Here is a 25,556-nt window from a genome sequence, read left to right on the forward strand (position 1 = left end):
GGGTTCCAAAAGAACTCTCCGGGACCTTACCTACCTAATGAAGCCATGAGATGCCTTCTGTTCCCTAAGGCCCAATTTGACGCGGTTGAGCCCCAGGCACAGGTCAAGCCTCCCTTGACTTGAAGACATGGACATCCATCAGGAACTCATGTCAGAGGTGTCTACCAACACCGAAAAGGATCTTCTACAAGAAGACCCTGAAGAAGAGGTGGCTCAACCACTTACGGAGGAAGAAAGATCCGTGTCAACGGTAACTGAAGACCCTCAGTTTTCCGTGACAGCATACCTACCAGTGCTGTCAACTTCTTCAGCCCCAATTCCCCCTTCTGATCCGTTGATAACCAGGAGCGAAGCGCTCCTAGAGTCGATCCAACAGATGATGGCAGTGTTTCGCAAGGAACAACAGGAGATTAAGCAAGATCTCAAAGAGACGAAGAAGGAAGTAAGAGAAGTGAAACACCCGGGCGCTTTCAGGGGCTTTCCTAAGCCTATTAAGGTCTCTGACTTACCTCAATGCTCCGAAACCAATCCCTGGAGGTACACGGAGCATATGCCCATGATGGATGGGAAGCTTTACATCTCCAAGAAGTTGGGGGCCAAACCCCTTGAAGATCTCCAATTCTGGCCTAACCTATCGGCATACCCAGATTGTTACGTGAGACTGCGGGATGAACCAGCATCTTGTGAGGAGACGGAACCAAAAGAAGTCCTGGTCTTTGAGCATGACAAGGCACAGGCTCTCCTGTCCAAGACCCTAAAGGGAGCCAGTTACACCAACTCCAAAGTTTCAGCTTTGAGCAAGAAGCATCCTACCTTCATTGCTCCTTCCTCCAGAGCTTTCCCCTTTTCGGCCAAAGCTCTTAGCTGCGTGATGAAAGCAGTTGATGCGAGCAAACCATGCCCAGAGCTAGAGGAATGCAAACTGTTACCTCTAGCCATGCCGACATGCGAAAAGGAATGGAACTAGGTTCATCTAACCTTCTCAGTCTCTAAACTGGATCCGGAGATAGCAGGTCAACAGTTCAATGAAAATCTTCCAAAACTGCCAGAGCATCTTTTGAGAAGGGAACAGGAGACAAAAGAAATACTAGCCGCTTCTCTCTCTTCAGAACTGTATGGAGATGTGTGCAGGCCTTTCCAATACCCCAGATATGTACATGGTCCTAGCCAAGACTCACATGGGTACCCTTGTCAAGGACACGTACGCCTTCGTCAGGTCCAGGAGGGCCTGTAGAGAGCATGTGTTTGCCGCAGCAACGGTCAAACACAAGCCCAGGAAGCTGATCACTTCATGTATCTGGGGCAAGGACCTCTTCCCAAAAGAAGTGGTTCAGGAGGTCATTGCAAAAGCTGCCACGGAGAATAGGAACCTTCTCCAGAAATGGGTCATTTCTTCCAAGAGGAAATCATCCTCAGATGCTGGTCCCCAACCTAAAAACAAGAAGACAAAGAAGCCACGCAGGCCTGCACAGAAAAATTGCCCCAAGGTTAAGGCACCTATGAAAATCCACAAATACAGTACTTTCTAGTAATTCTCTGGTAAACTTACATCAGGACGACATGGCTTGAGACCAAAAAATGGATTTTGAGCGAAGCGAAAAATCTATTTTTGGGTAAGATAGCCATGTCGTCCTGATGGACCCGCCCTCCTTTTCTATAGAAAAGGCCTTGGCAGGATCCCTCCCGAAATTACTATATCAGTAGCACCATGCTCAATGCTACAATGAATGAGCGCCATCTAGATACTCAGTAGTAGTACGGGAGGAAGGGTAACCTTGATAACGGCTCCCCTTCTGTTTTTGCCACTCTTCCCCCTCGAAACGAAAACGCTATTCGGGGTGAAGATTGCTATGTGTCGTATCAAGATATACGTCCCCTGATATTATGCGATATCCTTAAGAGAAATTTTAAGGATATTTGCGCCAGGAGTTAGAATTCTGGAGACCTAAAGGTTAATTCTCTGGGAATATTACTGTAGCCAAATATCCCTTAGAAAGCTACCTATAGGAACCTTCCATCAGGACGACATGGCTATCTCACCCAAAAATAGATTTTTCGCTTCGCTCAAAATCCGTTTTGAAGCCTTATTGTACAAGAGTTGATTACGAAGTATGGTATCAGGCAGCCCTGATGGTGAAATTGCCTTATGTTTACTCATATGTTTATGAGTAGGGACAAAATGCTTTTATAAAAAAAGGATTCTACTTTACCTTACTTTGTGCTCTATGCACTGCTGGCTTTATTTTCATGTTTAATGTTTTGTTATTATTGTGATTCCTTTGCATGCCTATACGAAAAGCTTGCTTATTTTCTGCAATTGAGATGTCTTGTGTTAGCTTATTGCTTGTCTGTACTACCAAATTGCTTTTTATTATTATTACAGTATTATTATTATTATTATTATTATTATTATTATTACTATTATTATTATTACTATTATTATTATTATTATTATTATTATTATTATTATTATTATTGTTGTTATTATTATTGTTATCATTATTATTATTATTATTATTATTATTATTACTATTTTTGGGCTCACGCCATGACGTCCTGATGGAAGGTTCCTTTAGTAGCTTCCCAAGGGTATATATGACTACAGTGATATTCCCATAGAATCAAACCAAAGGTTTCACAGAATTCTAACTTCTGGCGCGAGTACCCTTAAGATTTACTCTCAAGGGTATTGTATATAATCAGGGGACGTATTCTTGACACGCCACATGGCAATCTGCACCCCGAATAGCCTTTACGCTACGAGGGGGATACGTGGCAGAATTAGAAGGGTAGCCGCATTAGAGGTTACCCTGGTTCCCCTACTACTATCGTATCACAACCACGCCAACTCCCTCTGGCGGTCATTCCTTTGTTTGTAGCGCCTCGCTACAGTGGTGTTCCCTGTTGATCTGGCATTTTCGATCGATTTCTAGGAATCTTTATGCTTTCTACGGCTTCTTTCTCCATCTAGAAAGTTGAGTATTCATTCTTTACAATATGTATTTTAGTTCCAGCCTCACTATGTAATTAGTGTAATTATTGTGTTTGGATCTACGCCGGTCACCGGTGTCGCCATAGGTGCCGTCGTTCATTGGGCATATGTGTTATTTAGTTAACAGAACGACATTTCCGGTTTAAATAGCATTAATTGTTATTATGAAAGCTATTTAGGCATTTTATATTGTAAAGATATTTATATGCATAATTTTCCCTTTTCTGTGTCGATCGTATATGTCAGAGTTTTGGTGATTTTAGGTAACCGAGATCTTGCTTTGCCTAGGTAACCCAACCTAGACAATATATACTTTCTACATTTCCCCGGTTACCTTGTGTATCGGATATCATTCATTGGAGATTGATATCTCCTGGAATTATATTAGCCGTTACTAGTCTCGAATAGAGATTTATGGGTAATCTCTCTTCCCTCTGAGAGTAGCCTTAGGCTACAACTCTCTGCGCCGGCCTTGAATTTCGGATTCGGGCATGGCTAGCCTAGAGTTTTCTGTCTCATCCCTTAACAGCAGACGGCAAGTTTTGGCATTAGATCAGAACCTCAGAGTATTTAGTCTTTTGTCGGCAGTCGGTCGGCGGGGTAATTGTATTCCCCTGCCAGCTGAGCTGCCGGCATAGGAGGCTAGCCCTCCCTAGATTGCATGATGCCGCCATCTTCTCCCTGTGGTCTAGTAGACTAGTCCTATGCTCGCAGACCCTAGGCTGTAGAGTAGTATACAGTGGTACCTCTACATACGAATTTAATCCGTTCTAGAACCAACTTCGGATGTAGAAAATGTTCGGATGTCGAAACGAATTTTCCCATAAGAATACATTGAAATAGGATTAATCCGTGGTTGACCCCAAAAACCTATGATAACTTCTTAATAAACTACTACACATAATTTCCCATGAGAATAATGCACACTAAATTAGATAATAGACATGTAAAAAGAAGAATTATCAAAAAATGATAAATAAGAAACAGGTTTTTAGCGTCACTTTACCTTAGAAACTCCAGCGCAGGTGTTGTTGGTCTTGCTACGCAGAGAGGAGACGGACGGGCGGCGAGGAGGTAGAGAGGTTAACTACGATAAACGTACACTACCGTAACTTATTCTAACTTACACTAAGTGAACTTTAACATAACTTAGCTTATTTTTTTTTTATTTTTATATTTTATATTTTTTTTTACATTTTCTTTTTTTCTTTTTGATGATTAATTTTAATCACTTTCACTCTCTACACTTAAAATTGATTGAATTTCTTTCGCTTCACTCTTTGCCGTTTTCTTTGTTTCACTTTCTTTCGCTTCACTCTTTTCCGTTTTCTTTGAATCACTTACATCCTCTTCATCACGAGTTCGCTTCGTAGTTTTTTTAAAGAAATTATCGATAGATACAGTAGTTGCTAGGTACGGCTTTTCAGAATGTTTCGAAAGTGAATTAGGCAAACATCATCGAACTGCGCAACTACACTACAAACCTGCAATTTTTTTGGGTGGTATTTGTCGATGAAGTCGACCACGTCTTGATATTTTCCTAACACCTCTTTTATATGCGCCGAACCTAACACATGTTCTACCTCCTTGAGCTCCTCTGTGGTAAGTTCGTCGTGATGTTCGGCGACGAGTTCCGTAACGTCATCTGCGTCGACCTCCAGACCCATGGACTTGCCAAGAGAGACGATTTCCTCTACGTCTTCCGCTGCACCCACCACGGGATCAGGTTCGGGGTCAAAACCTTAGAAATCTCGGGGAGAAACTGCATCAGGCCACAGCTTCTTCCAGGCAGAATTGAGGGTCTGTCGAGTTAATCCCACCCAAGCCTGATCTATGATCTTCAAGCAGTGCACAATGTTGAAGTGGCTCCTCCAAAATTCATGCAAAGTTAAGTTGGTGCTTTGCGTGACATTAAAGCACTGCTTAAATAAGTGCTTGGTGTACAGCTTCTTAAAATTAGAGATGACTTGCTGGTCCATGGGCTGGAGGATAGAGGTGGTATTCGGTGGAAGATACAGCACCTTTATGAACTTAAATTCATCGAATATATCATCTTCAAGTCCAGGGGGTGAGCGGGTGCATTGTCAAGGCATAGCAGGCACTTTAAAGGCAATTTCTGTTCATGAAGATACTTCTTCACAGAAGTGCCGAAAACTTGGTTAACCCATTGCACAAAGAACTGCCTAGTGACCCAGGCCTTCGAGTTGGATCGCCAGAAAACATGAAGCTGGTCCTTATCGATGTTGTGTGCCTTAAAGGCCCTAGGGTTCTCCGAATGGTAAACCAGTAAGGGCTTGACTTTAAAGTCCCCGCTAGCGTTGGCACATAGGGCAAGAGTCAACCGATCCTTCATTGGCTTATGCCCAGGCAATTTCTTCTCTTCGGCAGTGATGTAGGTTCGACTGGGCATCTTCTTCCAAAACAGCCCGGTTTCATCACAATTAAACACTTGCTGCTCTACGTAGCCTTCTTCCAGCACGATCCTTTCAAAGTTCTTGACAAAGTCAGCTGCAGCCTTTATGTCCACACTAGCAGCCTCCGTGGCAAACAACTGAATGAATCCCGGACCGTTTCTTAAATTTCTCAAACCAGCCACGAGATGCCTTGAAATCGTCTGAGGAAGGTTCGGTTGAACTCTCCCCAGCATCACCCCCAGAGCTCTCCTCCTTCAAGTCCGTAAAGATGGCGTGCGCCTTCTCGCAGATGACGGTTTCGGTGATGGTGTCGCCAACAATCTCTCTGTCCTTGATCCACACTAGCAGAAGTCGCTCCATCTCTTCTATGATAGGGCTACAGCGTTTTGAAATAATGGTGATCCCCTTAGAAGGTTTCACTGCTTTAATAGCTTCCTTCTGTTTAAGGATTGTCGAGATCGTCGACATATTACGGCCATACTGTTTAGCAAGTTCACTCACGCGGACGCCACGCTCATGTTTTTCAATAATTTCCTGCTTTATGTCTAAAGAAAGCATTTCCTTCTTCCTTTTCTCACCACTACCACTACCACTTGCAAAACTAAGCCTTTTAGGACCCATACTTTACGTAAATTACCGTAAAAGGATGCACGTACAAAATCACGATTAAAACACAGTTAATAGCAGAACGCACAGGGCACAACCACAAGAAGCCGACGAGAACAGAGGACTGACCCAAGCCGCGCTAATTGAGGGTCCCTCCGAGGTCGAAGTGCTGCCTTCTATCGGCGGAAATAAAAAACACATCAGGCGCTATGAGCACCGACTACGCGTACGAGTATTGTTTACTTCGGGTGTCGAAAAAAAAATTCGGGTGTAGAATAGGAACGTGTTAGAATTGTACTTCGCGTGTCGAAAAATTCGGATACAACCGGTACGACGAAAATTGCTTACTTCGTGTGTCGAAATAAAATTCGGGTGTAAAGTAAAAAATTTGCTCGAATTTTACTTCGGATGTTGGAAAATTCGGATGTAGATACGTTCGGATGTAGAGGTTCCACTATACTCTTGTGGCCTAGGATGGCGCCGGCATTGGAACTCTGTTTCTCCGTTGTTGAGAGGAACGGCATGGACTGCCGTCCCCTTAACTGTATTAACACCTCCTAAGCTGGAGAATAGAAGATTCTCCTGCAGCTGGGGGTTGTGCTGGTACTGAAACAGAGTTTCTTCAAGGTGTGTAGGTCCGGCAACATTGACGGCCCCTCCCATACCTCGTATAGGACCCTTTCCCCCACCCCCTTCTCTGTTCTTTTACGATGGCCGAGCCATTGTCTTTCCTGAGCCAGCGTCCTGCAACCTTACCATTGCCGGTGGGTTGCCGGAGCCGGCTAGACCCCCTCTCCTCAGCTGACGACTGTCGGCGACTGACGGCTTCCGGCGGCCATGACGGCTGTGGGTGGGAGGTCCCTTTTGTCACCAAGGTTCTCCAGTTCTCCCTTAAACTGCTGGCCACAACTTCTGTTGTCGGCGTGTTGCTCTGGCAGGCAGTAGACCGGCACAGATAGGTACTGACTCAGTTGGTAGCATGCCAACTGTACTAGTGCTGCCGGAGGCTGGCCTACAGTGGTAAGCCGGCAATAGGGCTGTGGCTAGATGGAAGCCTGAATGGTACATTCTCCCCTTCCATTTGAACCTTCTTTTCGGAGAAAGGCAGTAAAATTAGACTTTTACATCCTTTATTACTGTATACATACACAGTAATAGATAGCCTTCACTCCATGCTTTCTCTCTCTCTCTCTCTTAGCTAGCATGCTAGATGTTCCGGCAAGAGCTAGCTAATCCAGCAACATGCCGGCTGAACTACTGTATATGTCTATACAGGTAGTCAGTATATTTGCAGTATAGTGTATACGGCAGACGGAAGACTAACGTATATATTTTACTAGTAGTTATTTCCAATATATCTTGGGTATCCCTGCCCAGGTATTTGCTGAACCCAATCCTATATTGATAGAATAATATTTCGTCAACATTCTGATTTGAAATCAGTTTCCATTTACCCTACAATATTAAATTTCGTAAAGGGCTGGTGGTGTGACACCTCTAACCCTTAAAGGGGAGAGCCCTTATCCCTGAGTTTCCCTGATCAGGAAACTCCCTGATTTAGTATTGTAAGGGAGGTCACAGCAAATAGATGGGTTGGGATGCACAAATATATGTCTTTTATCCCTTGTGTGAGCTTCTGCTGGTACTGCTCCTGTATCGAAAGAATGGCATTCCTTCGATACTCTGATTGTGAAATCAGTCCTCCTTACCTCACAGTGTCAAGTATAAGGGGGGACAGTGCTCTGTACACTTCTTTACACCTAGGTGTTCGACCCCATTTTTTACCTGGAATTCCCCAGTTGGAGGAATCTCCTTATCTTAATACTGAGGGGAGGTAACAGAATTGGCTCGCAGGGGATACACGGGTTTGTGTCTCCCACAATCCCTTTATAACTTTCTGTCCTAAGCTATTTTTGTCAAAAGATTATTTTTGCAAATTGTTTATCAGTGTGATAATCAATTGAATACTTATTTCTGTTCTCCTTTCTTTACAGGAGGGACACCAGATGATGCATCGCAGTCTTATGCAGTTATAAGAGTGAGTATTTTCACGGACATAATACATGCAGGTTCATGCCCCCAGCAATATTATTTCCAAATCCCCAACCCCGTCTGAGATCCTCCGACCTGTAAGTAGGCCAGACCTTACTGTCGAAGGTCTCGAAAATCCCAACTTAATAGAATCTGGTATACAGCTCTTAACATTTACACATTTGGGTGTGAGATTTCTAAAATCTCTCCGAAACCATACCTACCTATATTACAGCTTACTAAAGGTGAGACATCCTGTTCCCTATCCCTCCTTTCTCCACTCCAGTTCGAGGAGAGGAGGTGAGGATGGGGGAACACCCCCCCCTCTCTCGCTGCAAGTGCATACACGATGGCAGTCTCAAGCTGTAGAATTACGGTTGGTTTGGTTTCAGAAGTTATCTGAAACAAAAATGCGGTTCAGTTGCTAACTCGCAAAAATACGGAAACTCTACGGGAATTGGACCGAAGATTTCACTTATTCATTGCGATAACTGGCAATTTAGTGTTCCTTTTAAAGGTTTTAAGGTCTTAAAGCTCCCCCAAAACCCCCAACCTTACCTCACAAGGATGGTAAGGTTACAGACACTAACAGCACTAACGAGTCTGAGCAGGACTCGAACCCCCGACTGGCAAACACCAGGCAGAGACGTTACCAATCAGGCCACACCTTGTAGTAATAACAACGACGGCAGTCATTGATTCACTGTCACATCTGACTCCGCCGCCGAGAGCCGGCAGTGTGTGCCCTTGGTCACCACCCAGTCAATAGCTGAGTTGGTATGCCTTCAGTCGGCAGCCCGCCGATAACCGGCGGACTGCCGACAGCCCGAGGGGTCGCCAATGATTCAGAGGGCTGCTGACTATGCATATAGTTTTCACCACTACCCAGTCATATTGAATACTGGCTAAGATGGTGTGACTTCTGTCAGCGACCCACTGACAGCCGACAAGTCAATGACATGCCGGAGAACTGCTAGCTATATCGGTACTGAAGTACTGTGCCAGTTAACTTACCCCCAAGTACTAGCCTTGACGGTAATATGCCAGTTGCATAGGTGTATACAATACCCTGTACAACTGTAGTATAGGACCATATCACAGACAGAAATCTTTGGTACATAACCATACAATAGAATGGTTTTTCAGTATGCTGTGCTTCTAAGCACAATCTCTTGCTGAGACCTACCTGATTGGGAACCCACTTCCCCCTTTTTTTGTTATGCTGACTCTTCATCAGCCTCTTTGATTCTCATTATTAATTCCCTGGATGTAGGTGCTGTTTACACTACTCTATCCTTATGGGCTAGAATCTTCCATCGGGCCCTACTTAGAAGGGGATGCCCTAGAATCAATAATTATGAAGGCCGCAGCAGTTGGCTGGAAGGATTCACACGTATGTGTCTCTCCTATTCTTTTACAGCGTACTTATGCTAAGCTTTATACAATAGAAAGGAATCTTCTATTACAGTGAAACACTGAGAAGCTGATATAGGCAAATGGTCAGGTATGACCTAAAGGGAGGACGGAAAGGTTTCTTAGTTCTTCTTGGGATGTTAAACAGCATCCCACAGTTACAATGACCGTTGTTCCACAGACGGTCAGATATGTACACCTTCTGATCATGCGAAGCAAACAGACGCTTCTGGTAGGAGTGAAGTTCCTTCTGGATCGCTGGACCTTCGATCCTTGGGTCCAAGGCCTAACCAAGATGAGACTAGAATGGAAATGGACATACTTCCACCATCCTTTCCTCAACTCTTCCTACATTCCAAATCCCCTGGAAGGGTATACCTTAGAGCTCTAGAGCATACTAGCGGTAAGGAAAGTAGAGTCCATCGATTTCCAAGCAAGGCTGTTTGGTGTTCACGTGAAGGACTCAAGAAAAGTCTGAGTCATTCTGGACTTGGCACCACTCAACAAGTTCCAATAAAACAGCAAGTTCAGAATGCTAATCCTTCTGAACATAAGGACCTTATTCAGTAAGGGGTGTTGACAGTCTGGCCAGACCTGAAAGATGTCTATCAGCAACTTCCAGTCAGTCACCCCCTTCCCTCTTACCTAGGATCCAAGTTACAGAAGATAACATATATCATAGACAAGATTCTCGTCGGACTAGATTCAGTCCTAGGATCTTCACGGAATTAGCAGACACAGTCAAGCGAAAACAAGCCTAGAAAGAGTTCAGGCAACAGTGGCCCTGGACGACAAGCTGGGGTGGGCAGCACCCGAAACTACTGTCTATGAGCATCCATGGAGATGATCCGGCCCCGGAACATCGGGGATGCAAAATAACTTCAAGAAGTCTCGATTCTCTCCAGCTCAGGGGCTTCAATGTTTTTAAAAAATCATTGAAACCTGTGGTCACCCTAACTCTCCTTTCCCTTGGAGATGTAAAAGGAGATCGCAAGGTCTGTCAAGAGACTATTGTAATCAGTCAGGATTCAGTGACGCTAACAGGGAGGAGTTTTTAACTCTCTCCAGTTCACGATAATGACAGACCCAGTGCTACATGCACAGATGTAAGATGCGTTAAGAGGCTGGAGAAGATACGCATCAAATGCTCAAAGAGATCTAATAAGACCAATGATGGTCATTCCCTCTTCGCTTACCCTACAATGACCAAAGGCCACAGGCCCGTAGGCCATATTAGCCCTGTAATGGGTGGAGAAACTCTCTCCACGCAGATCAGACCTCCTCAGGCTGATCTGGGGCATCGAAGCGATAATGAGGCGTCGAAACTGTCGAGGATAAGGGACATCGCATTTCATTAGGGAATGTTAGCCATCCCTTCCTTAAGGGAATGGCACCTATCAGCAGCTCTTTTATAAATGATCCGCAAGGTGACAGCAGATGCTCTTCTCAGGTTCTACCCAATAGAGTTGGAATGGTACACGGACGCAGACCCATTCCCTCCCAGATGGGAACAAGTCCCCGAGCTGCAGATCGTTCTCTTCATCACGAGCGTCATCAAGATACTATCTCGATATATAGCCCCATACGAGGATCCTCTAGTGGAGGTAACAGACATGTCTCTAGAATAGAAGGGATGGACTTGAAAATTCCTGTTCAGCCCATCAAATCTCCTGCGGAAGGCCCTCTACATGCTGAGACCCTTCCAGGGAAGAGGGGCTCTGTTGGCTCCCAGGTAGCACAAGAACACCCCGTTCCCTGTAATGAAGGAACTGAGGCTGAGGCTGGTCCTAGTTATGCACCTAGGATTGTCCAGGAGGTTCAGAAGTTTTCTGCCTTCGATTTATCACAGTACAGTACACCTGATCCCTTCATCTTATGAATTCCTTGCCCTAACGGTTAGGAAAAAGACTGGGATCTCAAAAGGCAAAATAGAATTCCTTGAAGAATACAAGTCTAGTCAACTAGAAGACAATACGAGTCTTCTTGGGAAAAGTAAGTTGCTTTGTAAAGCAAAAGGGACCAAAAGGAATCTCATGATCTTCTGCCTGTCCTTCTCTGTCCACCCCTATAATCAAGGTCTGGCGGCCAACAGCACGATGGCCTTTGAGAAAGGAGGGAGTGTATCCTTGAATACTATGAGAAGTCTAGTTCTTCGGCCCTGTCCCCATATAAACCCTTGAGTAAGCACCAAGAGTATGGCCGACTTTGCAAGTGAGGTCACTTGATTGGATCTTTGGATCCATGGACCAATGTCTATGTGCAAGTCAGCCCCAACTAGACCTCTTCTATATGCCCTTTAAATGGATCTGACAAATGAAATCTTTAATAAGATTCCGAAAACATGTGCAGGCTTAGGCCTGCAGCGCCACCAAAGCCCATCTCATGGTCTTTAGACAAGGTCCTACATTATGCCTCACCTGTGAACAATGAGGATTGTTCCCTCAAGGATCTAACCTTAAAGGTTATTTTTCGGTTCGCTATAGCCTCTGAGGCTAGAGTTAGTGAAATAGTGGCCCTATCTGGGGATGAGGGCCACATTAAGTGGGAGAACTGCATCTCTTCCCTGATCCAACCTTTCTCACTAAGGACGACCTACCCACTAAGAGGTGAGGTTCCTGGAGAATCTGCCCTCTGAAGAAAGATGTCTCTCTAAGTCTGCTAGAGTGTCTAAGGTCTATCTTCATAGAACTTCAGACTTCAAGAGAAACAGCTCTTTACAGGAGAAACCTTTGGATCAAACTATCCCTACAACTGAGGGCGAAGCTCACCTACCTTATTCGCGAAGCGGATCCTGACAGTACTCCTGCAGATAAAGATCCGAGAAGAATTGCTTCATCACTGAATCTTTCAGTGTGTGTGGACTTCAGCCTCTTCGCTCATTTACTGATCGGAGGTTGTCCAGAGTGTCTTACAGACACTATGCCAAGCAAGTCTATGGATTGAAGCATTATGTGGTGGCGGCAGGTGGTATTTTGGACCCTGTCATCTAGCTCTGCGATGAACAGTAAATTGATTGGGACTATCAATTAAAAGGAGAAGGGGTCAGCATTTTTTGTGTGACCTCCCTCTGAATAAGTGTTGCCAAGGTAACACCAAATCTGTTCAGAATCTCAGGTGTGAAATTATACGGATACCACTAGTGCCATGTGTACGTAGTACACAGTGTTGTTAGACTATTTCATGTACAGAAATTATAAAGAGAAGTCTTATTAAAAGAGCTTTTCTTCAGTCTGAGAGTGGCACTCATCATTTTTTCCCCTTTCAAAAATGGGAACATTAATTTCTGTGTATGTCTCTTGTATAATTTCCTTATCATGCTACATTCACTTGGCATGTACTGTAGTCATTTATTAGGAATAAATGTCTATTAAAATGCAGTTGCGTCCTAATTCGCCCGACAATTGCATGTTTAAGATGCCAGAGTTCCTTGACTTTCTCATTTAAGTATTTCTCATATCATTGTATGCTTACAAACAACGGATGGGGACACTGATATTGGTTCCGCAATATGTACAATCCTTGAGACTGTTTGTATTCTCACTGTATACTTATGTTTGTTCATACAATATATGCTACCTTGAGGCCCCTTTTCTAACGTCTAAAAATGACTCTTACCTGCAGGGGGCAGGAATCACTAACTTTGTTATGCTTAGTGATAATGACGGATAACGGTAACGTCATTTGTCTCAATTGGCCCTTTTGGCCGTAGAAATATAGTCCCAAGGTTAAGGCACTGATGAAAATCCACAGATACATTAATTCTCTGGTATGCTTCCATCAGGACATCATGGCTTGAGCCCAAAAAACGGATTTTGAGCGAAGCGAGAAATCTATTTTTGGGTGAGATGGCCATGACGTCCTGATGGACCCACCCTTCTTTTCTATGAAAAGATCTTCACAGTTTCCCCCCCTGAACTACTGTATCTGTAGCACCATGCTCAACGCTACAAGGAATGACCGCCAGAGGGAGTTGGCGTGGTTGTGATACGATAGTTGTAGGGGAACCAGGGTAACCTCTAATGCGGCTACCCTTCTAATTCTGCCACGTATCCCCCTCGAAGCGTAAAGGCTATGCGGGGTGCAGATTGCCATGTGGCGTGTCAAGAATACGTCCCCTGATTATATACGATACCCTTGAGAGTAAATCTTAAGGGTAATTGCGCCAGAAGTTAGAATTCTGTGAAACCTTTGGTTTGATTCTCTGGGAATATCACTGTAGTCATATATACCCTTGGGAAGCTACTAAAGGAACCTTCCATCAGGACGTCATGGCCATCTCACCCAAAAATCACTCAAAATTCTTCTTCTTCTTCTTCTATTGATATATCTTGTGTAAGCTTACTGCTTGCCTGTACTGCCAAATTTCTTTCATTATTATCATTACTATTATTATTTCCTGCTATTGAGATGTCTTGTGCATGCTTATTGCTTGTCTGCACACGGAAATTGCTTTTATACAGTTATGTTTCTGATTGTGTAATGTACAGCTAGACTGTTTTCAACAATATAGGCTTAAATACACTATAAAAGGGATCTTGACGAAGGAAAAATCTATTTCTGGGCGAGGGACCTGTGTTGCTCCGTGAAATGTTATTTTGATTATAAAATAAATTTTTGAATATACTTACCCGGTGATTATATAGCTGCAACTCTGTTGCTCGACAGACAACTCTACAGAAAAACTCGCCAGCGATCGCTACACAGGTTGCGGGTGTGCCCAACAGCGCCATCTGTCGACCAGATACCCAGCTCTCAATGTAAACAAAGACTCAATTTTCTCCTCGTCCCACTGCGTCTCTATTGGGGAGGAAGGGAGGGTCATTTAATTTATAATCACCGGGTAAGTATATTCAAAAATTTATTTTATAATCAAAATAACATTTTTCAATATTTAACTTGGCCGGTGATTATATAGCTGATTCACACCCAGGATGGTGGGTAGAGACCAGTAATATATGTTTACACTTTTATGAGCTAAGAGTTTTTTATTTCATTTTAGAAGTTATCAAAATAACAAAAACAAAATAAATAGGTACCTGGTAAGGAAGTCGACTTGAACAATTACTCTGCCTTTTAAGTACGTCTTCCTTACGGAGCCTCGCGATCCTCTTAGGATGCTGATCGACCCCTAGGATCTGAAGTATCAAGGGTTGCAACCCATACAACAGGACCTCATCAAACCCCTAATCTAGGCGCTCTCAAGAAATGACTTTGACCACCCGCCAAATCAACCAGGATGTGAAAGGCTTCTTAGCCTTCCGGACAACCCATAAAAAAAACAACATTTCAAGAGACAGATTAAAAGGATAAGGAATTAGGGAATTGTAGTGGTTGAGCCCTCACCCACTACTGCACTCGCTGCTACGAATGGTCCCAGTGTGTAGCAGTTCTTGTAAAGAGACTGGACATCTTTCAAGTAAAATGACGCGAACACTGACTTGCTTCTCCAATAGGTTGCGTCCATTATACTTTGCAGAGATATATTTTGCTTAAAGGCCACGGAAGTTGTTACAGCTCTAACTTCGTGCGTCTTCACCTTAAGCAAAGTTCGGTCTTCCTCACTCAGATGTGAATGAGCTTCTCGTATTAACAATCTGATAAAGTCTGACCAAGCATTCTTTGACATAGGCAAGGATGGTTTCTTAACTGAACACCATAAAGCTTCAGATTGGCCTTGTAAAGGTTTAGTACGCTTTAAATAGAACTTAAGAGCTCTAACAGGGCATAAGACTCTTTCTAGTTCATTGCCTACGATCTCCGATAAGCTGGGGATATCGAAAGATTTAGGCCAAGGCCGAGAAGGCAGCTCATTTTTGGCTAGAAAACCAAGTTGTAGCGAACAAGTGGCTTTTTCTGACGAAAATCCGATGTTCTTGCTGAAGGCATGAATCTCACTGACTCTTTTAGCCGAGGCTAAGCATACCAGGAAAAGAGTCTTAAGAGTGAGATCTTTCAGGGAGGCTGATTGTAACGGCTCCAACCTGTCTGACATGAAGAATCTTAGTACCACGTCTAAATTCCATCCAGGGGTAGCCAAACGACGCTCCTTGGTGGTCTCAAAAGACTTAAGGAGGTCTTGCAGATCTTTATGTTTGGAAAGATCTAAGCCTCTATGCCGGAAGACCGATGCCAACATGCTTCTGTAGCCCTTGATAGTGGGAGCTGAAAGGGATCGTCCTTTTCTCAGGTATAAGAGAAAAACAGCTATTTGAGCTACAGAGGTACTGGTCGAGGATACAGAAACTGACTTGCACCAGTCTCGGAAGACTTCCCACTTCGATTGGTAGACTCTAATGGAAGACGCTCTCCTTGCTCTAGCAATCGCACTGGCTGCTTCCTTCGAAAAGCCTCTAGCTCTCGAGAGTCTTTCGATAGTCTGAAGGCAGTCAGACGAAGAGCGTGGAGGCTTTGGAGTACCTTCTTTACGTGTGGCTGACGTAGAAGGTCTACCCTTAGAGGAAGACTACTGGGAACGTCTCCTAACCATCGAAGTATCTCGGTGAACCATTCTCTCGCGGGCCAGAGGGAAGCAACTAAAGTCAACCTTGTCCCTTCGTGAGAGGCGAACTTCTGCAGTACCTTGTTGACAATCTTGAACGGTGGGAATGCGTAGAGATCCAGATGTGACCAATCTAGGAGGAAAGCATCTATATGTATTGCTGCTGGGTCCGGGACTGGAGAGCAATAGATTGGAAGCCTCTTGGTCAGCGAGGTTGCAAAGAGATCTATGGATGGTTTTACCCCAAGTGGCCCAAAGTCTCTTGCACACATCCTTGTGGAGGGTCCATTCGGTTGGAATTACTTGCCCTTTCCGACTGAGACAATCTGCTATGACGTTCAAGTCGCCTTGGATGAACCTCGTTACTAGGGAGATGTCTTGACCTTTTGACCAGATGAGCAGGTCCCTTGCGATCTCGTACAACGTCAGTGAGTGGGTACCTCCTTGTTTGGAGATGTACGCCAAGGCCGTGGTGATGTCCGAGTTAACTTCCACCACTTTGCCTTGAAGGAGAGACTTGAAGCTTTTCAAGGCCAGATGTACTGCCAACAGCTCCTTGCAGTTGATATGCATGCTCCTCTGACTCGAGTTCCACAGTCCTGAGCATTCCCGACCGTCTAGTGTCGCGCCCCAGCCCACGTCCGATGCGTCCGAGAAGAGAACGTGGTTGGGAGTCTGAACAGCCAGGGGAAGACCCTCTCTTAGGTTGATATTGTCCTTCCACCAAGTCAGACAAGACTTTATCTTTTCGGAAACCGGGATCGAGACCGCTTCTAGCGTCTTGTCCTTTTTCCAGTGAAAAGCTAGATGTTATTGAAGAGGACGGAGGTGTAGTCTTCCTAGTGACACAAATTGTTCCACGGATGACAGCGTCCCTACCAGACTCATCCACAGCCTGACTGAGCAGCGTTCCTTCTTCAGCATCTTCTGGATGGATAGCAGGGCTTGATCTATTCTGGGGGCTGATCGTCTTGTTGTTCAGCAACGTCCTCATCAGATGGTTCCTCATCCGAAAACTGATGAGGAAACGGCAACGGAGTGGGCAACGTCTGGCTCGCTGAGTCCGGTCGCACTGGTGCATGCGTGACGGAGCCGGACGCAACATCATGGAACTGCTGCACAGTCTGTGAACTGTCAACAACCATGGGTGCGCGAGGAAGCACAGCGTCAACCCGAGACTGTCTAGACCGTCTGGGTTGTGCAGTCAACACCCTACCGGGCTGCTGAGGTTGACGCACTGCGTCAAAACAAGTCACCTCTGCTGGTTGTTGAACGTCCTGAACGTCAACAACCACCTCCGAGCGTCGCTTAACGTCAACGTGCGGCTGGCAACCCACACTGGGTCGCATCGGTGGAGGAACCACCTCAACTGGCAGACGCGAGTAGGTTACCTCAGCGTCAACAGGGCGCACAACCGACCGGTTGGAAGGTTGTTGGCCAGAAGGTTCGGTAGCAACCTTCTCCGCATTAAAGTCCTCTATCAAGGACGCAAGCTTGGACTGCATGTCTTGCAGCAAAGCCCATTTAGGGTCTACGGGAGTAGGTGTGGCAACAGACGGGGTTAGTGACTGAGGCGGTACCGCTTACCATCCCTGAAAGCCTTGTTATGCATGACATAATTGTACAGCAAAACTTCAAAGGCTCGAAAACAGCTGTGAAGTTGACCTGTAAAAAACTTGGAGCGTCTCCTGGCCAGGCGCCAGGGAGAGTCTACGAGAATTGAGAAGTCTATCTGGGCAGAGGCATGAACTCCCAAGCTGAGAACTTCTCTCGTGTCATATCAGACTCTCGCTCTATAAACCAGTTTAAAAGAAGGGAAAGCAAAGGCTGTATCCCCCAAACTCCTCCTGGTGAAAAACCAGTCGCCTAGCCAACGTAAAGCTCTCTAGGAGAGCGAGAGAGCACTAGCTTAAAAACAACGGCTTCGAAGTAGCTAGGCCTAGTGTAAGCTCTGACGTTTAGGCGAACGAGGAGCAGCAGTTACAAAAAGATCCGGACAAAGATCCTTAAAAAAATCATCATGATTTAATTAAAGTCCATAGGGGGCTAAGCAGCTTTAGGCTCCTCTCCATCTGACAGAGTCCTCAAGGGAATATCAGTAGGAGGGGGAACAGCAACTTCCTCATCTACAGGAACCTTGTCCGATAAAAGCTGAGTCTCAAGCAAGGGAGAGACCTACCGTGGTGGCAATGCTTTACAAGCAGAGTCCACACTCACTGGTGCATTAGTAGCGGACCAGAACGCAACGTCATGTAACTGCTTGACAGTCTGTGAACTGTCAACAACTGAACTGTCAACCACAACAGGTGCGTGAGGACGCACAGCGTCCACTCGAGACTGCTTTGACTGCCTAGACTGAGCAGTCAAAACAACTCTAGAATGCGGAGGTTGACGCACAGCGTCAAAACAAGTCAACTCCGATTGTTAGTGAACGTCTTGAACGTCAACAGGAGCATCAGCAAGTGGCCTAACGTCCAAATGCGGCTGAAAAACCACACGAGACCGCATCGAGTGTGGTTCTAAACAACCTGACTGACGTGACTAAGCTACGCCAACGTCAACAGTAAGCACAAAGGAACGTTAGGTTGGCTGAAAGCCAGGATATCGATGAGATAAACGGCTAGACTCAACGGACTAATCGGCAGAATAGTCTTCCATAAGGGAGGCAAGCATATACTGCATGTCTTGCCATACAACCCAAAGGATCAACGGAAATGGTTGTGGTAAGAGACGAGGGTAACGTCTGTGACCGCAACACTTTGCCAACAAAAAAAGACTCTCGGAGTCTGTGTTACGCTTTTGTTAGGCGGCGAGCAGTTATCCGATGACTGCATAGGGTCAGAGCTGTCCTAATGGTTGTAACCAGGACGCTGGACCTGTCCTGAAAGGACTGACTTTCGCTTAAGGGCTTCGAAACCTTGTGACAGGTTTCTTATGCGAAAAGCCTTCGGATGACGAGGAGAAACAACGTCTCTCTCGTCTTATGGTAGGGGAGATCTTGGTAAGATACACCCGATACCATAGAGGGAAAACGTCTGTTCGTTGATCAAGGCCTCTCGAACCCATAAGTCGTTTGACATTACTTCTCCCCTGGGCTTGGGAGCATGCAAGAGGTCCCGGACTAGGTGAACGACAGGCACGAACGGACGAACCCTCGGACGCAACACTGTAACACTTTGCGCATATCACTTTATCACTTCGATTTTCTGTTTTGCACTTATTTCACTGAAATCGAAACTTTTACTGATTTCTACCTGAAACACGCAATTCTACCCTTCATTAAAAGGTAGTAAATGCGAAATCAGTCGTATAATGCAAGCTCATTAATACCAGCAAAAAACAGAAAACATATTTTAAGATAAAAAAAAATCAGTGGCTGGGAAAGAGACTAAACACTAGTTCATATAAACTACGTTTTCAATCTCTCACCGCACATAGCCTGGGGACGAGAATAAAAAACTAAAAACGTTTTATCCTTCCTCCCCGTACAGCGACTAGGGACGAGAGTAACTCGAGAACAACGTTACCCGCTTGAACGGAACGTTTTCTCTCCTCTCTCTCCCTCCGTCTCTATCTCTCTCTCTCTTTCTCTCTTGATTTCGCACCTAAGAGAAGAGCCCAATTATATTTCGTCAAAAAAACATGTTATTTGACTAAAGGAAAAAAACTGAAAGGTTTTTCAAATAAAAAGTTCCTTTAAAATAGAATTTAAAACATTTAAGCTAAGAAAGAATGAACAAAACGTCAGAATCGATTTACTCTTACTGCAAAGTGAAACCGTGATACACTCTCTCTCTATCGTAACGATAGAGCGCATGTTGAACGTCCTGAACGTCAACAACTGCGTAGCATAAAAAAACTAAACGTTAGTTCATCTTTGAAAACAGTACGAAGACTATCAAAGAAATTCTTTCATAAAATATTACATTTAAAAAGTTTTAAATCCTTAGCTCTTTAAAAGCTAATTACGATATAAAGGGCTCAACGTTGATTAACTTCGGTTTCCAAGTTAGGACCGCCTACTCTCAGGAAAAGTCGCATATAAACAAAACATTAAAATTTATTTTTATATGTTTATAATAAATGGAAAGTTAATCGAAGAGGCCTAATAAAGGCGGAGAGATATAAAATATATAGAGGAAAATCTATAACGTGATAAGATAATTACTAAAAGCCTAAACACACTTCCGTCTAAGGGAAGGGTCGGCCATTTAAAAGTGAAAGAAAGTCCATACTCTCTTTGTCACCATAATTAAATCTATCCAAAACGAGTTCAAGATTTAAGATGAAGATAAAACACCTGCATAGCGAAAGCTCAAAACTAGAATATAGTACTTCACCAAATAGATGTGAAAAACTCCAGTTTAGCAACAGCGAGTAAAGTACGTCTTGTCGACACCTCGACAGAGAGAAAATTGAGTCTTTGTTTACATTGAGAGCTGGGTATCTGGTCGACAGATGGCGCTGTTGGGCACACCCGCAACCTGTGTAGCGATCGCTGGCGAGTTTTTCCGTAGAGTTGTCTGTCGAGCAACAGAGTTGCAGCTATATAATCACCGGCTAAGTTAAATATTGAAAATGCTCCTTATAGCAGCATTTCTAGGATATAAATACTGCTAAATATACCAGAGAAAAAGTTGCATGGAATGCCAGGAATAAACCCAGCTCGCTCACTCTAATAGAGAGCTGGTATAGTAACTGGGGCGTGTTAGAACCACTACCAGAGGTCCCTTACCAATTAGACCTCTCCTTCCTCAATATTCCCCGATACTGCGAGGTGCTGTTCTACATCCAACTACTGCCCGCTACTACGACTACCCCCCCCCCCCCCCCACACCCCTACCACTACCCATGCTTCTTCCCTTATTCCTTTTCTAGCACCACTGGTTTCCTGAATGTGACCTGCTGAAATGAGGGTGCATCTTATAGGCCAAGAAATATAGTAATGGGTCTTCTAAGATAATCTAAGCAAAATTTGTAAAATCATAAGAAGCTTACTACTATTAACCATTGAAAACTCAAAAATAGCTTGAGTGGAATTTTAACATCTGAAGCAATTAACTAGCTTATTTTTTTCTGGATTTCCCCCCCCCCCCCAAACGAAAATTTTATTTACTTTTATGTTTAGTACAATTAAAGTGGTCACCTATCAGCAGAATATAAATAAACCTTAAAAAGAGGAACTGCTCGCAAACAACATTTCTCAAAACAATAAAACCAAAGATAGTCCTGCAGCCAGCACACTTTCACAAAGTTGCTTGAACCACTCTCACTGGCATTCACAGTAGTAGTAGTAGTATCACTTGCTAAGCTAAAGCCCTAGATGGAAAAGCAGGATGCTATAAGCCTGAGGGCTCCAGTGAGGAAAAGAAATAAGGAAAAATATGAGAAGTTTAAGAACAATAACAACATTAAAATAAACTTTTCATATATAAACTATAAAAACGAAGATAACAAGCGGATAAAAAATTCAAAATAACAAGAGGAAGAGAAACAAGATAGAGTAGTGTGGTCGAGTGTACCCTCAAGCAAGAGATCTCTAATTCTGGATCAAGACATTTCCAATTAAAATATTAAATAACCTACTTTTACAAATGCAAACTCAATCAGGATCCCAGGTAGTAAACAGAAGTAAACATGTCTAACACTGGTAAACACGACTGGAGAATTTAAAGAAAAAGGAACTTTTGCGTACCAACGCCTAGATGGTCGCCATCAACCTCCAGATTAACTCAATACACATCTATTGTATAGGGGAAGGAATTTTACAATGGAAGAACAGGGAAATTCTTATTTCAGGGTAGTCGTCAACATTTAAACAGCTTCGAGAGAGAGGCAACATAAACATTAGGGGAGTTTCATAAAAATATCATCTCTGAAATGCTTAATACAGGACTGAGAAGTCAAGTAAACTTTACAAATTATCTTAGGTTTAACAGAAACACAAAGATTTCAATCATACAAGGACAAAAAGAAATACAGGTATACTGTAATACTAATTTCTTAGATCGTTTTTGAGAAATTTTAAACCCTTGATTCATAATATCAGAATTTTCTCTTCTTTTAACTTCTACACAGTAATTCATTAAACTTTTCAATATAAAATAGAAAAATTATTATTGACTATTAGCATAAATGGGAGGAATAAAGTTTAATCCAGTGAAATTCCGTACCTAGTAAATAAACGAATTTTGTTCTCTTTTGTTCATGGATACAGAGAAGCTTTAGAAACTTATTCCAACAACAATGAATACAACATATAAAACTAAAATACTGGCAAAGGATATTATACTTTCTCCAATGACAATAGCAATTATTTTGAAGTACTGTATACTATTTACTAACCTGGCTAAGTAATATGATAATAGTGAATCTGTGATTATATTCAACATGCTAGTGAGTGTAAAATTCATTTTGGTCACACTCATGCCAGTAAATGTGAAGATTACCAAGGCCATTCTACAGCAGCTTACCTTCTTGAGAGCAAAATTAGAGATTGCCTGTGAGTAGAATTACGACGTGTCATACCCTGCCGTGTCTTGATTGCAGTGAAATGATTCTGCACTGCCGTTGACAGCATTGGACATTGCTCTTCATCTTGCTGTTAGATAAACAATTTTCAAGACTTAGAAAACTTGCCTACTGCTTCCATATTATTATTATTATTAGTAATAACCACCACATGTACTATTCTGAATGAATTATAGATCAATATTACAAATTTACATCTAATACAGTATAATAAGAAAATTTTTAGTTTTTGTTTGCAAATTAATAAATTAGAGGATTACCAGTGGATCTGTATGACTAGCCCTCAAAAAACTTTATAAAAACTATACATGGCTAGTCATGGTCCTCTTGCTGGATATCCTCATTATTGCTTTGTCCCATGAGATGTGGGGAGTAGGGTATGACTGAATAAATGTTGTGTAAGCATTTAAAAATTTTAGTTTGTTTTGAAAGTTATATTTATTTCAATGTTTTACACAACAGCCATTGCACTGATCCCAACATTGACAAAATGGTCAGTAGGGGTAATGTTTTACACAACAGCCATTGCACTGATCCCAACATTGACAAAATGGTCAGTAGGGGTAAACTATTACAGATAGTTTTATAAATCAATCCTTAAATAAGAGGTAAACAAAATACTCAAAAGACTCTTACCAGGGATTCAACCACAAGATGATTGACACAGCAATCTGAGGTTGACAGAGGACTTGTAGATTTTTTTATACACTAATGCCCGTATACAAAGCTTCGATGAATGAATTCTCGAGGATAAGAATAAAATAATTTTGTCCCATGCTTTGATACACAAAAACAAAAATTTGAAGTTACAAATATTTTGATCGATAATTCGCAGCAATAAAATTTATTAATTTCAAAGTAAAAAAAAACGATAAAAGTATCGTTAGTAATGTTACGATCGTTATGTACAGTATAAGCAAACAGCCACAATACAAACTGAATGAAAAGCAGCCAATTTGCTATGAACAATAAAATCTGATAATAGCTGTTTCGCTCATATTTCAATATTTGTAGGACGGTAAATAACTGCCGTAGTTATGTTAAAAAGTCAAAGTAGAATTCTTACATAAGAGTATACCCTTATTTGCTCGGGAGAAAATATCAAGGATATATACATTTTGTATATATACCAAGGCATTTCCCCCAATTTAGGGGGTAGCCGACATCCAACAAATGAAACAGAAAAGGGGACCTCTCCTCTCTACGTTCCTTCCAGCCTGACAAGGGACTCAACTGAGTTCGACTGGTACTGCTAAGGGTGCCACAGCCCACCCTTCCCCGTTATCCACCACAGATGAAGCTTCATAATGCTGAATCCCCTACTGCTCCTACCTCCGCGGTCTTCCAAGGCACCGGAGGAAGCAGCAGAGCCTACTGGAACTGCGTCACAATCGCTCGCCATTCATTCCTATTTCTAGCACCCTCTCTTGCCTCTCTCACATCTATCCTCCTATCACCCAGAGCTTCCTTCACTCCATCCATCCACCCAAACTTTGGCCTTCTCCCATCAACTCTTGCATTCATCATCTTCTTTAGCAGACATATACTGTCAGATATAAACAACAAGCTGTAGCTAAAGGTGATAAAACAATGTTCATAGCTGCTACACTGTTTGGAATCGGGAAGACTGTTCGGAATTAGAGGGAAAAAAAGAATGATGATTCGTTATAACATAATCTTATATAAGACTTTATTATGAAATTCCCGAGTTTATAGTAATTGCAAGATAGCGCATTTGGTTTATGAAAAAGTAAACCAAATTGCACAAAAACTACCTAACGAATTGGGAGAAAAATTATCAATTTCCTAAGTTGTACAGTATAATAAAGCACCGCAAACCTAAAAACTATAAATTATCATGCATCAGCAACATGGATTAAGCTACGATAAATTTGACATGCCATTAAACTCAAAAGTAAATGAGAAAAAAGTATTCTAAATAAAACTATTTACCATAGTATGATCAAATGATAGTTTAAGGACTAATTATTTCATTTAAGAAACAAGAGTAGGAAAAGCGTCTGGTATGGATGGTGTGAGAGCTGAGATGTTGAAGGAAGGGGGTGTGACTGTACTTGAATGGTTGGTGAGATTGTTTAGTATGTGTTTTGTGTTGTCAATGGTACCAGTAGATTGGGTTTGTACATGTATTGTACCACTATATAAGGGTAAGGGAGATGTGCATGAGTGTTGTAATTCAAGAGGTATTAGTTAAGCGTAGTTGGAAAAGTGTATGGTAGAGTAATGATTAATAGGATCAAGGATAAAACAGAGAATGCAATCTTAGAAGTACAGGGTGGTTTTAGAAGAGGTAGGGGTTGTATGAATCAGATTTTTACAGTAAGGCAGATATGCGAGAAATATTTAGCAAAAGGTAAGGAGGTGTATGTTGCGTTTATGGATCTGGAGAAAGCATATGATAGAGTTGATAGGGAAGCAATGTGGAATGTGATGAGGTTATATGGAGTTGGTGGAAGGTTGTTGCAAGCAGTGAAAAGTTTCTACAAAGGTAGTAAAGCATGTGTTAGGATAGGAAATGAAGTGAGTGATTGGTTTCCGGTGAGCGTGGGCTGAGACAGGGATGTGTGATGTCGCCGTGGTTGTTTAACTTGTATGTTGATGGAGTGGTGAGAGAGGTGAATGTTCGAGTGCTTGGACGAGGATTAAAACTGGTAGACGAGAATGACCATGAATGGGAGGTAAATCAGTTGTTGTTTGCGGATGATACTGTACTGGTTGCAGATACAGAAGAGAAGCTTGGCCGATTAGTGACAGAATTTGGAAGAGTGTGTGAGAGAAGGAAGTTGAGAGTTAACGTGGGTAAGAGTAAGGTTATGAGATGTACGAGAAGGGAAGGTGGTGCAAGGTTGAATGTCATGTTGAATGGAGAGTTACTTGAGGAGGTGGATCAGTTTAAGTACTTGGGGTCTGTTCTTGCAGCAAATGGTTGAGTGGAAGCAGATGTACGTCAGAGTGAATGAAGATTGCAAAGTGTTGGGGGCAGTTAAGGGAGTAGTAAAAAATAGAGGGTTGGGCATGAATGTAAAGAGAGTTCTATATGAGAAAGTGA

General features: G+C 43.0%; 1 protein-coding gene across 5 annotated transcripts in view; it reads right to left on the reverse strand.

The window, feature by feature from the left end:
- Nucleotides 1-25,556, reverse strand: part of LOC137652344 (mannosylglucosyl-3-phosphoglycerate phosphatase) — a 266,291-nt gene that overhangs the window by 56,833 nt on the left and 183,902 nt on the right. For all 5 annotated transcript variants that reach the window (XM_068385696.1, XM_068385700.1, XM_068385697.1 and 2 more), the window contains exon 10: nt 22,429-22,556. In XM_068385696.1, coding sequence (XP_068241797.1) covers nt 22,429-22,556 — 128 coding nt within the window. The remainder of the gene's footprint in view (nt 1-22,428; nt 22,557-25,556) is intronic.

The sequence above is a fragment of the Palaemon carinicauda genome, chromosome 13, assembly GCF_036898095.1.
Source record: "Palaemon carinicauda isolate YSFRI2023 chromosome 13, ASM3689809v2, whole genome shotgun sequence".
Classification (NCBI taxonomy): domain Eukaryota; kingdom Metazoa; phylum Arthropoda; class Malacostraca; order Decapoda; family Palaemonidae; genus Palaemon; species Palaemon carinicauda.